General features: G+C 36.6%; 2 protein-coding genes across 3 annotated transcripts; both read left to right on the forward strand.

The window, feature by feature from the left end:
* Positions 1–550: 550 nt before the first annotated feature.
* Positions 551–7,379, forward strand: scdb (stearoyl-CoA desaturase b). Its single transcript, XM_079855401.1, has 6 exons — positions 551–809; positions 1,027–1,231; positions 2,576–2,706; positions 3,028–3,233; positions 4,373–4,605; positions 5,698–7,379. Exons 2-6 carry the CDS (start codon positions 1,042–1,044, stop codon positions 5,895–5,897), a joined length of 960 nt encoding a protein of 319 aa, XP_079711527.1. The 5' UTR covers positions 551–809; positions 1,027–1,041; the 3' UTR covers positions 5,898–7,379.
* A 1,531-nt stretch (positions 7,380–8,910) lies between these two features.
* Positions 8,911–15,368, forward strand: wnt8b (wingless-type MMTV integration site family, member 8b; the record flags this gene model as incomplete). 2 transcript variants are annotated; one of them, XM_079855093.1, is made up of 6 exons in its annotated part: positions 8,911–8,981; positions 9,415–9,448; positions 10,753–10,891; positions 11,557–11,708; positions 12,903–13,046; positions 14,012–15,368. In XM_079855093.1, 6 exons carry the CDS (start codon positions 8,911–8,913, stop codon positions 14,573–14,575), a joined length of 1,104 nt encoding a protein of 367 aa, XP_079711219.1. In that variant the 3' UTR covers positions 14,576–15,368. The 2 variants fall into 2 exon arrangements, with proteins under 2 accessions (XP_079711219.1, XP_079711220.1); XM_079855094.1 differs by having other exon boundaries at positions 11,557–11,682; positions 12,904–13,046.
* Between the last annotated feature and the right edge of the window lie 1,119 nt (positions 15,369–16,487).

Here is a 16,487-nt window from a genome sequence, read left to right on the forward strand (position 1 = left end):
CTTGGAGAATATTTAAATGTTTGCATTTTAATCACAGTTACATACAAACCTATTTGTATTTTAGCATTGTAAGGCTTACTGTACTCCAAAAAAGCAGTTCCAAAAGCAGGTTTTCACAGTGATGCAGAACAACCATTTTGGGTTCCCCAGAGAACCTTTCAGTGAAGAGATCTTAAAAGAACTGAAACTTTTTCCAAAATAAAGAACATTTTGTGCAATGAAAAAGTTCCATGGATGTTAAAGTTCTTCAATGTCACCACATTTAGGCTACCGATAGGCTATTTATATGCAGAAAGTATTACATTGAAACAGTGGCAAATGTATGTGCATAGGCTACATATGTATGTAGGCTACACATATAGGGATATAGCAATTCTAACTCAACAGATGCCCATAACATATCATTTTTTATGTCACTGGTAATAATTGTTTTGGCAAAAAAGCCATATTGATAGGAAATAGCGTATCTTTGTGCTAGAAATGCAAAGACCTGCATTTCCTAATTTACTCGTGGGCATTAAAAGGCACAAGCTTTGTTGTGACCTGATCTGTATAACACAGTGAGATTAAACAGCAGAGGTGTTGGCTATCAGAAAACCAGCGTTCATGGCGTCCACATCATGAACATCAGATAACCGAGCAACCAATGAAACTGGCAGGGCTGGATGGCATCCTTTCAGCCTCGCCCAATTGCATCATTTTAAACGAAATCAGAGGGTTAGACACGCAAAAAATTCATTCACTCGACGGGAGAACCTGCTCGCATCAATCAAATTGCGATATTTTTTTACAGTTGTATCGGAAACAAGGTAAGCGCGTAACAGCTGCGTGAATGCGCGTTTATCTCATCGCGTGCCTTTTTTTGTGACAGAAGTCACACCCATTTTGCGCAGAATTTAATACGTATGCATTGTATGAATGGTTTAAGGGATTTGTCTTTTAAAATAATAGCAAGTTTATTGAAATTGTAGATGGTTCTTCTTTACCGACGGTCGTGAAAATATAATCGATTCGTTCTCTTCACAGGAGACTGTAACGAGCATGAAAGCAATGGCCGAAACGACGACGACGACAGAGGATGTTTATGATGATGCTTATGAGGAGAAACAGGGCCCGAAATTACCACCACAAATCGTATGGAGAAACGTTTTATTAATGACTCTATTGCACATAGGAGCTCTTTATGGATTGAAGCTTCTTCCATCTGTCTCTTTCTTAACACTCATATGGAGTGAGTATGTTGCGCTTATTCTGACTCTGTAATTGAACTGACTGTTATTTTTTTAGGTTTGTAATAGCAACCTGTTCCTGTGTTTATTACGTTTCTATTATGGCCTATATATGGTCTAATGATCTGAGTTTTCATGCATCTCAGGCTTATAATATTCCTGTCTTTCTTTGCTAAAACATCTAACATTTATCTCAAAATTCTTTAAACTAATTCAATGTTAGTGCTATTGTTACAACCTACAGCCTAACACAAGAAAATATGGATATTTTAAATTGAGTGCCTTAATTTATTGTGATAATCAAATGTACTAATATAAGTAGGCTTCTTGTTAATATTTACAATGCCATCCCCATCACCATCCCCACATAACCCTCATTTAAACAAAGAATAGCCTACAGATGTAATTCAACACTGTTAATACAATCAGGAAAAAAACTAGAAAAAACGATATTAAGACAAATAGGCTGATAATAAAAAAAGTAAAGTTACTTTCACAATTATGTTCAGTAAAAGTCTATTTTGTGCCATATGTGTACAGTAGAAGTGCTTTGGAAATTGATATATTAGTGTGGATTTTATGTCAAATTAAACATGAACTTGATTACAAATGATAAATCAGACATGTAATCTTACTTTCTTAGCTCAGAATAGTCCTGTAAATCTTTTATATTTTTATACATCCTCACAATGTCTGCTGTCACCTCACAGGAGGCTGGTGGTCATGTGTGATCGTTTTTAACCCCTATAGCCTATAGCTATATAGCCCTATGCATAATGGGTTAAATGGAAAAACACTCCCTGGTTCCCCCTTCTTTTTGTGCCAAGCAGGTCAATTTATTCTGTTACAGATTTAAAGTTGTGATTACTATTCTTAGATATTATCATTAATGTGTCATACTTTATCCAAAAGTGAAAGTCAGGCCACTATGTCTCAGCTAAATTTGAACAATGTTAAAAACATTGTAAGTGTGCTTGAGTGATAGCGAGACAGTCCCGTGAGTAACTTGAAATCCAACCAAAATCTGAACTGGGCTGCACTGTTGTGTAGATTTTTGGCATCACACCAACGCATAATATTGCACCCTGACGAACAAAGAACGATTGCTGTTGAAATAAGCACTCCATTGTAAATTGAGCGGGGTCATAACAGTGTGGCCTTCTTCACAGTCTGTGGCCTGTTATCCCACATCCCTTGCAGCCTGGTCTGACAACACACAGCGAGACATTCTGTCCTCTCATAGAACGAATCAAGGGCACACACCGTTACATATTATAGAATCTGTGTGTAGTTCAGGCTAATGTGTTTTTAAACATTCTTTTCTGTTTTCTCTCTTAATGTGACAGCGGGAGTGTGTTTCATGGTAAGTGCTCTTGGAATAACCGCCGGTGCCCATCGCCTTTGGAGCCACAGGTCCTACAAAGCCTCATTGCCATTACGAATCTTCCTAGGGGTTGCAAACTCTATGGCTTTTCAGGTAAAAAATTTTTTAAGTGAATAAAACCATATTCCACATTAAATTATGCAATGTGAATGCAGCTCAGATGGAGGAGGTAGGGCGCAGTGGTTAAAGATCTGGGCTAGTAGGTTCAAACCCCACAAGCGCCGAACGATCACCATTGTGCTTTTTGAGCAAAGCAATTAACCCCAGGACATTCACCTGAGATTGTCCCTGTAAAATGTGGACTGTAAGTCACTTTGGATAAAAGTACTACTTATACTTGCTGGATAGGTTTATTTTTCTTTTTGCAGCTTTCATTCACTTGTACTCCACTGATGTATACTTATATCCTTTTAGAATGATGTCTATGAGTGGGCCAGAGATCATCGTGCCCACCACAAGTTTTCTGAGACTGATGCGGACCCACACAATGCCCGCAGAGGATTCTTCTTTGCTCACATCGGCTGGTTGCTGGTCCGCAAACACCCGGAAGTTATTGAGAAAGGACGCAAGCTGGAGCTCACTGACCTTAAAGCAGATTGGGTAGTAATGTTTCAGAGAAGGTCAGTAAGAAAATGTGACACTTCCGAATCACTTTTATAAATATTATCACCTAAAGTTCAAAAGTTTGGGGTCAGTATTTTGTATTTTTAGTCATTAAATTGATCAAAATCGACAGTAAAGACCTTTAGAATTAGACCAAGGTTTATATTTTAAATAAATGCTGTTCTATTGAACTTTCTATTCATCAAAGTATTCTAAAAAAAAAAAGTGTAATGACAAGAAATCAGCATATTAGAAATGATTTCTGAAGCATCATGTTACACTGAAGACTGGAGTAATTCAGCTTTATTATCACAGGAATAAATGACTTTTTAAAATATAACACAATAGAAAAAAAATTAATAACATTTCTCAATTACTATTTTAATGTATTTTTGATCCAATAAATACAGAGAAACTATGTTTTCTTACCGACCTCAAACTTTTGAACAGTGGAGTACATACGCTACCTTTGTATTGACATAATTATCACTGAAAAAATGACAAATACATTCTTCATTAAATGTTTTCCTCTTTATAATAATATAATTTAATGATGCTATATTTTAGCTTTTAAAAATCTTCTGTTTTGATTTATATATTTGGATAAACTCAAAACTGGTTCAATTGATGAACACTATGGGCCAGATTTACTAAACAGGGCAAATTAGCGTGAGAGTGCAAATCCAAAAATTCCTTTGTCCACACCTTTTCATCGCAAATGTTTCACTGCGTGTCTTAGTAAATCTTGACAGTAGTTTTTTATGTACTTTGATCCAGGTTTTGTCAGTTCTTCTGAGCTAAAAAGTTTTTATTTATTTAAAATATTCACTACACCTCTGTGACCCCGTTATTAGGAGTGCCCATCTAAACCAGGCCACATATTTGGCACTAGCTAGTGTGGAATAATCAATATCCCTTTCCATCACTTTGAATGACATCCAACAGAAAAAGTGCCAAGCTTTTTGATAAGGGTTTAAGAATGTGTCTTGCCAGATCAGATAATGGAAGAAAAACTGGTTAGTCAGCATTTCAAACTACGTGTTGTGGTCTAGCTGATGTTTAACAGCTGTTGTTAATTCAGAAAATCTGTTACATACAGTAGAAGAATAGCAATCGGAATGTTTGTTTTGAATATCTTACATTTCTCTGTCTCTAGGCATTACAAGTTATCTGTGGTGGTGATGTGCTTTCTCTTCCCCACGCTTGTACCTTGGTACTTTTGGGAAGAGAGTCTTTTGAACAGTTACTTTGTCCCTTGTCTGTTGAGATACACTGTGGTCCTTAATGCGACCTGGCTGGTCAACAGTGCAGCTCACATGTGGGGAATGAGGCCCTATGACAACAACATCAATCCCAGAGAGAACAAGTTTGTTGCCTTCAGTGCCATTGGTAAGAACAATGTCTTTTTTATCCCAGCTTAATATTCATTCAATCATTCATTCATAATTTATTCATTAAAATCTTCTTGTTTGCACATTTACTTATTAATATATATATGTAAAAACATGGAAGTAGTTAAGTTGCTTTGAATAGTATATATTAAGTAATATTCATATTATTAAAGCTATACAGACACATTCAATCACACAAAAAAGTACAGGATATTGTATTTGAATGCACAAGTAAACCAAACAGCAACAGTATGTACTATTCAAAAATTGGTGGTCAGTAATATTTGTTTTTAAGAAGTCTCTTCTGCTCACCAAGATTGCTTTTATTTAATCAAAATGACAGTAAAGACTGTAATATTATGAAATATTATTGCTATTTAAAATAACTGTTTTCTATTTGAATGTATTTTAAAATGTAATGTATTCCTGTGATGGCAAAGCTGATTTTTCAGCAACCATTACTGTAGTCTTCAGTGTCACATGATCAGTGCTGGGGAAAGTTATTATAATTATTGCATTACTCCCTGGAAATGTTACTAATTGCGTGACTTTTTATGGGGAGGATACTTTTTTCTCACCTAGGCTGGGCTTGCTTGTTTTGTTTTTTAATAACAAAAAAAGTTCTATTTTTGGCAAATGTAAAGGTCCTTTCACACCAGGTGAAATGAATATGCCTCAGACTGATGGAAATGCAAATTCAAATTCAAATGCCTGTACAGTAGAGGTCGATAAACGGGAAAATAAATTAACTTGCGTTACTTATCTGAAAAAAGAATCTCAGATATGTTGTTGTGAATTTAAAAGTAATGTGTTACTTGTTACCTTAAAAAGTAATCTGATTATGTAACTCAAGTTACTTGTAATGTGTAACTACCCCCAACACTGTACATGATCCTTCAGAAATCATTCTAATATGCTGATTTGGTGTTGAAAAACATTTTTTATTATTATTATCTATGTTAAAAACAGTTGTGCTGCTTAATTTTTTTGTGGAAACCGTGATACGTTTTTTTTTTTTTTTTTTTTGATGAATAGAAAGAACAGAATTTATTTGAATTTATAAACTTTTAAATATGCAATTTAATTTCAGGTGAAGGATTTCACAACTATCATCACACATTCCCCCATGATTATGCTACAAGTGAGTTTGGCAGTCGGCTGAACCTGACCAAAGCGTTTATCGATCTTATGTGCTTCTTTGGGCTGGCCAATGATTGCAAGAGGGTAACTCATGAGACCATCATAGCCCGCGTTCAACGCACCGGTGATGGCAGCCACAAAAGTGGTTGATTTGATCATTACATATCAAAAACAAACAAAACAAAAAAAAAGTTATAAGCCAACATATACAAAAGCATTTCTTAGTGTGCAATGAAGATTGATCTGTGTACACTCTCATATGAAATAAGAAGCTCTAGAGTGTGTTGGACTAATATGTGTTCTTAAGAATTCTTTCCTTTTCATGACTTTAGGGGATTATTTTTGGAGATGGTACAGGCCATAGATTGGGAGGATAATTAGGTCTCAGTCTGCCTCTAGAGGCAAGAGACGGTACTTCACTAGTTAAACAGCCATGTGCCTCATTACAGCCCCTCTCATGAATAGGTTTCTCTGGCTTAGCAGTTACGGTTCTGATTTAAAAAAAAATATCATTCCAGAGAGCTATGCAAGCTGTAAAATTAAGTTAAGCTTTCAATATATTGCCACTACATTTTCTTAGGTGATGCACCCAACAGTATGCACAACACATCAACAGTGATAAGTTCTGTTTCGAATAGTTTTGTTTGTTCTGACAGTATGCCTATACATGTAAATACATCTTACTGATTACATTATTGATCATATTTATTCACATTATTATTATTTAAATAAATTATTCTACATGCCAATGCAAATGTCTTCAGATCAGTGATGTTTATAATGAGGAATTTCCTCAAGTGAAATGAGCAAATCATCAGAAATTTGTATTTCATTTTCCATATTGCATAGCTCTCTATCTGGTTTCCATGGCCTCTTTTGGTCCTGTAAAAGAGTACCTGGCAAATGTGGTGACCAGGAATATGGTGACCTCTTTTCTAATTAAATACACTGAAGCACCAAATGACAATTTCAAGTATTGTGGAAAACATTTAACCAGAAAATATTTTGAAAGAAATGTATCTGTTGAGGTAAATGTATTATGGTGCATTTATTCTAGCAGATTTATTATAGGACATTTATTTGTCCTTATTATATAATCCAAGGATTGGAATATTTAATTGTCTTCATTAGATAGTATCTTGCCCTTTGCCTTATAGAATAGGGAGATTTTGGGTTAGACTCAAAATTGAAAATGCAAAAATGATGTATCGCATCAGAAGAATTGTTATAAACTAAAGAAGTTTTAAATCAGATGTATCATTCGGGGTGGGCTCTTTTCTTGGCTCTTCTGTGATGAATAAATGACAACCTACAAATATTCTTTCTCATAAATGTTTGATAGGTTGTTAGATTTCTCCAAATATAAGAAAAATATTCTCACCAAATGCGATATTTAAAACATGCATCCATGTTTAGGAAAAAGACACAAATTGGCTATATTTTACAGCTCAATTATTTATACAGTGACCTTTGATGTCTGGGAGCCTTAATGGGCACATTTTCAAGGAATGTTGTTTCATGTACCATAAACCAAAATTTCTATAAGTGGGAGAGTTTTACGAGTTGTACCGTGAGTTTTGTTATGAATCAATATTAATCTTTTCTTAATTGAATAAAATGTGTGTATGTCTGAAAATGTTGTCTCAACGAACTTTCTTTTTGCACATCGACCATATTGTGTACATTTATTAATCATTTATGATAAATGGATGTAATTTTTAAGACAAAAAAGTTAATACAGCTTATTCATTGCGATTCATCCAATGAATGAAACGTTCACCCGTGCGCGAAAATGTCTGTCTGTATATTTCTATGGACCCATAAATTTAAAGAAAATAGTTAGGCTAACCTATTAAAATTTTAATATGAAAACTGATACTAAACCTGTTGGTTGGTACATGCTAAAACCACTAAATAAATGTATGCATATAAGATTTTAAGTAAAACGGCCATTGCAGCATCATTTTACAATCATGAATAGGCCATATATATTTAGTTTAACATTCATTGATAACATTAATACTCGCATTCAAACAGTGGATTTAGAATATAGTGGCAAATTCGCTTTACTTCATATGAAAGCCTTTCAAAGCCTAATCCAAAAACATCCCTCTGGAATCTCCCAAATAACTTTCCTAATCCTAATTTGCACAAGAGAAGATACGCGGACGTCAAAGAAGCTGAACCTAAAGGTCATGAAGCGTCAGCTAAGGACTAAACTGAGAGAAAAGGTAAAAGAACAATTTAAAAAGAGTTATTAAGTCCTCCTGAAAAACGCAAACATTGTTTGTGTCGATTATCCTCCTTATATCTATGTTAATTCCAGCTGTTTATCTTTTAATTCAACTCCTCTCGCTCATGGATAGCTACATTTAACATTGCACCGTTTTAAAACATAATAATAGGCTTTTATATATATATATATATATAGCCTATATATATATATATATATATATATATATATATATATATATATATATATATATATATATATATATATATAAACTTTTATCGCAGTCAGGCTAAACAAAAAAAGTTAGTCCCTGTCCTGCGCATTTATTTTTTAAACTATTTTACTGAAATTGTATTTATCAGCCTTTCTGTGCATGTAACCGGATTTCAGCGGATCTAAAAACTCTATTGATAAGTTTGAATTTAACTTGCTTATAAGCCTATAAATTCCTGTGAACGCTACAAATAACATTTGTCGTTTGATCCAGTAGATAGGCTAATGTCAGTAATCCCTGAGCGTTATCAACCACATACTGTAGCCTATCAGCCCCTTTCATGCTGCTCTTGAAATTGAGTTTTAAGGCACAACCTTAGAGATGCCATCCTGATTTCATATTAATTCACTCCAACTGTTAGCACACAGGGAGCTCTTCCCAGCTATTTGTCCTGGAGGAGCCCAGGGTGCCCTTTTGATCATTTCAATCTCTCTCTGGTACAATAGTTCTGATTGGCTGAACGAGTAAGAAAAGGGAAAATCTTTAATTAAGTAGATAATCTCTTGTTGGGATGAGAGGAGCTCCATTTCAGAACCCCCTTGGCTCACACATGAGACCCCCAGCCTCTGAATTCTGGATGTAGGTTATATAGAGCTCTTGCAGACCCCTCTGCTTTCCAAGGTGAAGATAAGTCTGCCAGTCCTCTCTCTCTCAGGATGTTCATGCATTTGGAGTTTTATTATTACGCTTTCATCCTGATGGCTCACATGAAGTCTTGCTGCAGTTGGTGAGTTCCGCGTTTCATTTTATTTTAGGCATGCGATTGATTAATTAATTGATTTTATATATCGAACGTTTACATGCTGTGCTAATCTCTGGGTTAAAAAATCGGGGTGAAACAGAGACTTCAACTGATCGGTGTTTTGTTATGTTCCCCGATAAAGAAGCTTTGAGCCTCGTTTCATTGGTTAGCATGCATGAGGAGAAGCTATGAAGCTATGCTCTTCTTTTTTAACTTACATTGTGATGTTTTATATATATATATTTATATATACACACACACACAATTTCCATTTGAAAATGTACTTTTAAGATCAGTATGCCTATTTGTAATTAGATAGACTTATTTTAAATTTTGTTACAAGTGTTACTTGTAATTTCAAAAGGGAACATATGCAAGTTTTGGGTCATCTGACTTAATAGGCTGCTCTATCTTCCAGGTCAGTGAATAATTTCCTGATGACTGGCCCAAAGGTAAGCCAACATCTTTTGATCTGCTTTGCTGATCTTTACCAGGAGAGAGAAACTTCAAAATGTCTAAATCATTTATGGATTTGGGTGGTTAATGTTTGACGGTGACCCTGCAATGCAAGCAAGTGGCAAATTAAAAAGATTCGCACACCACCACGGGTGCTGTATTTCTTGAACATGTATCTTTGTGGATTAGGTATTACTTGCTGCTTGGGGTGGACTGGACCATATAGCTTTCACACACTTCAGCTCATTCACAATGTGAAGTTGTGAGGACTTTTTACTGAGTGGCAAGGGAAGGGGCCTTTGGTGGGTGGTCATCATTAGCAACCCAGCCGCCCGTGAGAGCACTTGTGGTGCTGTCTCTTCTAAACCACTTGAGACATATTAGATTGTATGAACCACAGTTTCACAGTCACATAGACCCTTTTTGTTTACTTTTTGTGTGCATTTCTGATCAATCTCTGAGTTTTTACCATTATGGAACAAAAAAGAAGAAAAAACAAATACATTAAAAAAACACACACACACAAAAAAAACAATTACCCTACTCTAATGTATCATTTTGGTGCTCTTTTCTTTAAACATATATAAAAGAATATCCAGCAAACATATATTTTAGACCACTGTGGAACCATAGGGAAATATTTACATTCATACATTAACATATTTAAAACTTTAATATAATTATTATTATAGACAATGAGGCCATTTTCGTGCTTTTTACATTTTTAGGTAATACTTAACTATAAATACTTATTTGTAATGCATTAATTAACTTACTATGATGCATATACTTTGTACTGCATTTATTATTTGTTAATGTTGGTTAATAAAATAACAATTGTTCATTGTTTGTTCATGTTATTTCACAGTGCATTAACTAATGTTACCAGACACAACTTTTGATTTTAATGATACATTAGTAAATGATAAATGCTGTAGAAGAACTGTTTAGCTCTTTAGAAAATGAACTTAACTTATGTAAACAAATGAAACCGTGTTATCTAAAAAATTAAAAAACATGAAAATGACTCCATGATATCTATAATAATAATTTTTAGGAATTATATTAAAGTTTTAAATGAATTAAATATTAAATGTAAATAGTTCACTATTGTTCCACAGCAACTTTTAAATATAATAATTTAATAAATTAACATACAGGTGCATTTATATATGAATTGTGCATGCTGAGAATTAAAAAAAAAAAGTATCATTAGTTTTAGTGAGTTTTTTTTTGTAACCACTTCATAGTGAGTGTGTATTTCATCCCAAATCTTTTTGTGTGGTTTGCATTGTTTCAGGCCTACTTGATCTACTCCAGCAGTGTGGCCGCAGGAGCTCAAAGTGGGATTGAAGAGTGCAAGTATCAGTTTGCGTGGGACCGCTGGAACTGCCCGGAGAGAGCTCTTCAGCTCTCCACCCACAGTGGACTCAGAAGCGGTGAGAACTATGACCTCTGTTGATGATCGTTTTATATATATTGTGCTTTCAGATCTTTAAAAATGCATACATTTTAATAGAATAAAAGTGCAAGTGTGTGTTATGTATACTGTGTGTTTAGTGACTCAAAGCTTAAAACAAACACATTGATCCTGTTTAAACCACAGAAAGCGTCTCCCAATGTTGATGTGTCTGAAAACACTGCATTCTTGAGTCAATTAAACCCGGTCTGTTAATAGGCAAGTAGAAAAGCCACCAAGGGGATATTGTGCATCAGAATGAGTGAGTGAAATGGACGCCCTCTCAAGTCAAAGGGTGTGGGTCAAAGGTTTGCTTCAGACTCCTTTCATTAAGCATTCCTTAAGTGCCAAAGAGGGGACCTGTCGCAGTCCAGTGCCGACCCCAGACCGACAATACATGTATATGAGAGTAGACCAACAGCGCTACTCTCTGTTTGATGCATGGGAAATAAGAGTCAAAAGCCATCCCTACTGAGATAGATGCTGAGCATCTGAGTAAATCATGATTTATAGTGTTCAGGATGTTAGTAAAAATGACATGCACTAGTGTTTGACCAGCATACATAGAACATTGTATTTCATAGACCAGATAAATAAAATGGCATTTGCACAGAATATTAATTTCAGTGTTGTTTCTGATCACAGCAAACAGAGAAACAGCGTTTTTCCATGCCATCAGCTCTGCTGGAGTCATGTATACCCTCACCAGGAACTGCAGCCTCGGTGACTTTGATAACTGCGGATGTGATGACACCAGGAACGGCCAGCGAGGTGATAAACTACGTCTCAACATAGATGGAAAGTCAATGTTCTGGGTTAAGCATGTTAACATCATTTTAATGTAGACAATCACTTACTAACCTTTTTTTTCTGTAAAGTTATATTTAGTTTTACAACTTTGTTTTCATGAGAATCTAATGGCTAAAACCTTAAAACAACTCTAGAAATGATGAGAACAACATCACAGTTCAAATAAAACACAAGTTTTAACAGAAGAATTAAAGGGATAGTTCCCCTAAAAATGTAAATTCTGTCATTAATTACTTAACCTGATGCTGTTACAAACCCGTAAGACTTTTGTTCATCTTTGGACACAAATGAAGAAAGTTTTGATGGAATCTGAGAGCTTTCTGTCCCTCTATTGACGGCTACGCATTACTTTGACGCTTCAAAACTTCATGAAGAGATCGTAAAACTAATCCATATGAATTGAGTGGTTTAGACCAAATTTTCTGAAGAGACACGATCGCTTTATAAGATGAACAGATTAAATTTAGGCTTTTATTCACATATAAACATTCATCAACTCGCACATCGCGGAGTTTCCGCAAGAACCAATGAGGTTTGCTCTCGCGCATCAGGCAGGTTCGGTTGAGCTTCTGTTTATGTTCGCTGATCAGTGTTTATGTGAATAAAAGCCTAAATTCAATTTGTTCATCATTTAATGTGATCTTCAGGAAATTTGGACTAAACCTCTCAATTCATATGGATTAGTTTTACGATCTCTTTATGAACTTTTTGAAGCGTCAAAGTGTCAGTTGCGTAACTGTCAATGGAGGGACAGGAAGCGCTCTCAGATTTCATTATTAAGATCTTCATTTGTGTTCCGAAGATGAACGAAAGTCTTACGGGTTTGGAACGACATGAGGGTGAGAAATTAATGCCAGAATTTTTGGGTGAACTATCCCATTAATGTAAGTGCTTTTATATATACACTACTGTTCTTGAACAGCATTTAATGCATCCTTGCTGAATAAAAGTATTGATTTAAAAAAAAAAAAACTTACTAACCCCTACTTTTGAAGTGTATAAATATAATTATATATAAGCTTCAAATTTTTGCTCTTAAATTCTCCAATAAGTGGCCCCACTCATAGTTTTTAAGGAAAAATTTTGTGCCATAAATGCAGGAAAGGAATTTTAAAAAATTAGATGTCACATAAGTAGAAATGTTCAATTTAGTCTAGTAAAAACCTTCTGTTGTCATCTCAGGTGGTCCGGGATGGCTATGGGGAGGCTGCAGCGATAACGTAGGATTCGGAGAGGCGATCTCCAAGCAGTTTGTGGACGCACTGGAAACCGGACAGGACGCACGAGCCGCCATGAACCTGCACAACAACGAAGTAGGACGCAAGGTATATGAAGTCATCTGTGCTGGCTGGGGCCTAAATTTCAGGCATGCCTGTTGGCCACCAACAGCTCGCAGAGTGGCTTTTGAATCATTTTTCAGTGCTTCTAATGATAGCTTACCACCCAAGAGTTTCATTCACGGCCCCATAAGCAAGGTGCCACTCGTTCTCCCAATAGTGTGCGCTGTACCAGAAGGGCCTATTTACAGCCTGTGAATGTCCTTTATGACGAGGCCTTAACTTGAGATTCTTGGGATCAGTGGTGCAAGCTTAATTAGACGACCTAGGGGTCCGCACATTGCAAAGGTTCTGTATTCTGTTGCTTCCCAAATAAGTGTTTAGTTTTATTCTTGCAATAAGGATCTTACATTTATGTTGGTCTTTGTTGTACTTGAGAGAGCCACGGGGATCACAGCCATGTGGCTCAAGTGCTCTTTGTTTATCCTGTCTGTGCCCCGTCTGCAGGTTTTGTCAATTCATTGGCACCTGGAGCATCATTGTAACTGAAAAAATGTGAAAGAATTCTTTTTCACTTCCTCCTCAATGGACTTGCCACTGGGTCTGCCTATGACAGAAAACATGTTGACAATGGCTATGCAAAATAAATACACCCCTTTCCTGCGCCTAACAATCTAGCTCGATGTGAAACCCTGATTCTGCGTCTTGCGCCGAGTGAATGAGAAAGAGGCGTTCCTTTTTTAAGGACAGCTGTTTGTTTCAGCCGAAGTCAGGAATTCTTGTACGACCACCAAGAAAAGAGAAATCCCCAGACTTGAACTTTGAACCGCTTCCTCTTAACTCAGACTTTCCTTCTGCTTGTTTAAGTGGATGTATAGGGTGCCTATAAAGAGCGCATTGTATATTTCGACTGATGAGTTCAATCCTAATTAGAATGTTTTGAAACATGAACATTTGCCTCTAGAATGCATGAATGAGTGCGTTCTTTAACGTGAGATCCTCTCTTCAACCAGGCAGTGAAAGGAACCATGCAGAGGACGTGCAAGTGCCATGGAGTGTCTGGCAGCTGCACCACTCAGACCTGCTGGCTGCAGTTGCCCGAGTTTCGCGAGGTGGGCAACTACCTAAAGGAGAAGTATCACAGGGCCGTGAAGGTGGACCTGCTGCGTGGCGCGGGGAACAGCGCAGCCAGCCGCGGAGCGATCGCCGAGACCTTCAGCTCCATCTCGCGTAAAGAGCTGGTGCACTTGGAGGATTCCCCCGACTACTGCTTGGAGAACCGCACTCTGGGCTTGCCGGGCACCGAGGGCCGTGAGTGCTTGAGGAAGGGCAAGAATCTGAGCAAGTGGGAGAAGCGTAGCTGCAAGCGACTGTGCGGAGAGTGCGGCCTGGCTGTGGAGGAACGCAGGGCCGAGACCGTGTCCAGCTGCAACTGCAAGTTCCACTGGTGTTGCGCTGTGAAATGCGAGCAGTGCCGCAAAACGGTCACAAAGTACTATTGTGTGAAGAGGGCCAAACGGGTCACGAACGATAGTGCCAGCCGCAGGAAAAGCTATAGGTTGAAGAAGAAGCACTAGAGATGTCCTGAACTGTTCGCTACGGTGGTCTAGAAGTTAAGCAGATGTTTTTGTCTACAGTACACCCTGAGCTTGAGAATGAAATGAGCTCAAAGGTCCATCTGAATGCTTTAATGGACACCTTCCAGAGCTGATACTTTAAACACATATTTGATCTGTATTATTTCCCTAAGCGATTCAAAATGACTCCTGTATACATTGTAGGATAGCACTGAACACCGCATCTAACCAATATATAGCACAATAGACTGTGAATAACCTTTTCATTCACCAACAGTGATGTACTTTGATGGATCATTTGTTAATATGATCATTTTTAAAGGAGTTTTGAATTCACGATTCGGGCCACTTCTCCAGCTGCCATCAGAATCATTGCTTGCCTAATGTTTTCTTGCCTGTTTTTAGCATTCTGATAATAGATTTACCCTGATACTGTATATGAACTGTAAATAAGAGGAAGCACTTTGTATATTGTTAATTTATTGCACAGATACTATAGTGCTGTTTTTTCTATGATAGTTTCTTTCTATGTGTTTTTTTTTACTTTGCTTTCATAATTAAAATTATGTAATAGGTATCATCTTTTAATGTTTTCATTCATTTAGGTCAGATGAATGCATCTGAATTAACTGAGCCACTTGTTGTTTGTGTAGCAAAACATCCTCTGCTAATTTATTTTACTCAGAAATAAATGTGCTTCATAATAATAATAATGACATTTTAAGTGTAAAAAAATGAAAGACCATATCGTAAATCCCAGTTCCACACATTGTAAAATTAAATTATTTACCGTAGACTGTTGGTCAGACCTAATGATTTCTTTGTCTTGGGCATATATAACCCTTTTCTTTCTGTATTCTTTAGCTTGATGTCACATAACCCTGGGGCAGAGAGACAATGAGAGAGAGGATTTAATTATAGTCTTCCTTCCTTCACGCCTCTCTCAATTTCTTCTTCACAAATGCCTCCTTTTCTGTCTCGGTAATCCTCAAAGCACTCCCAATGCTTTTGCGCTTGGATGTTTCTTTACTGTTTAAGACTAGTTTAATTAACTTTGTTGAGACAGAGGGAAAACATGAACCAAGTCGCCCCACAAATCATCTAGCATCTAATTTTGTATGCTAATCTCCTTTTTCATGCCACCATCTCGGGAGAAAAAAAAAATGTTGGGAAAATTTCATGTAGCCTGTGTTGGGCTTCCTGTGGATGTTTTATTCCAGGCCCACCTATTTGGCTCTTTTCAGTCCTCTAGGGCCTTCCTTTGCTCGATTTAACAATGAATGGCGAGCTAATCAGCTCCCTCGGAAATGCACTGCTGCTGAAGACGCTAATCCCTCTCTCCTCCTCCTTCAATGGGCTGTCGCCTTCAAAAGGACTTTGGGAAAAGGCTTTGCATGGATTCACACTGTTTGCTGAATAGAAGTTAGTTCAAGTATTGTACCCAAACAAGTAGGGTTTATAAACAAATACTTGCCAGCTACCGTCCCATCTGTAGAAGTGCCAACCCTACAGTAAAACACAGAGACAAAACTGTGGCCCTTTAAAAGTTGTCAAAAAAAAACAACTAATTCAGTCTTTTTTATTGGTGATAGCTTTTTCTGATGCGCTCCTCTTTGCAATGAAGCACCTCATTGACATCTTATTTACGAAAATCAAGATCAAAAATAAAAACTCCCCTTGACACCTTGCTAATTTTGAGTTGAGGTGAATTCCTCCTACAATTTACACCATGCCATTTGTTAGGCAACTCCCTGTTATAGAGATATTACATTGAAACGTGTTTTTTGATATTCACATTCAAATTTCATTTTATCTTTAACTTAATTAAAGCAAAGTTAACATAAAATAACCAGGACTGGAAAACGTCCTATAAATGCCTACTATACATAGCCTATATAATTTTTATATATGT

This window comes from Squalius cephalus (assembly GCF_949319135.1).
Source record: "Squalius cephalus genome assembly, chromosome: 21".
Classification (NCBI taxonomy): domain Eukaryota; kingdom Metazoa; phylum Chordata; class Actinopteri; order Cypriniformes; family Leuciscidae; genus Squalius; species Squalius cephalus.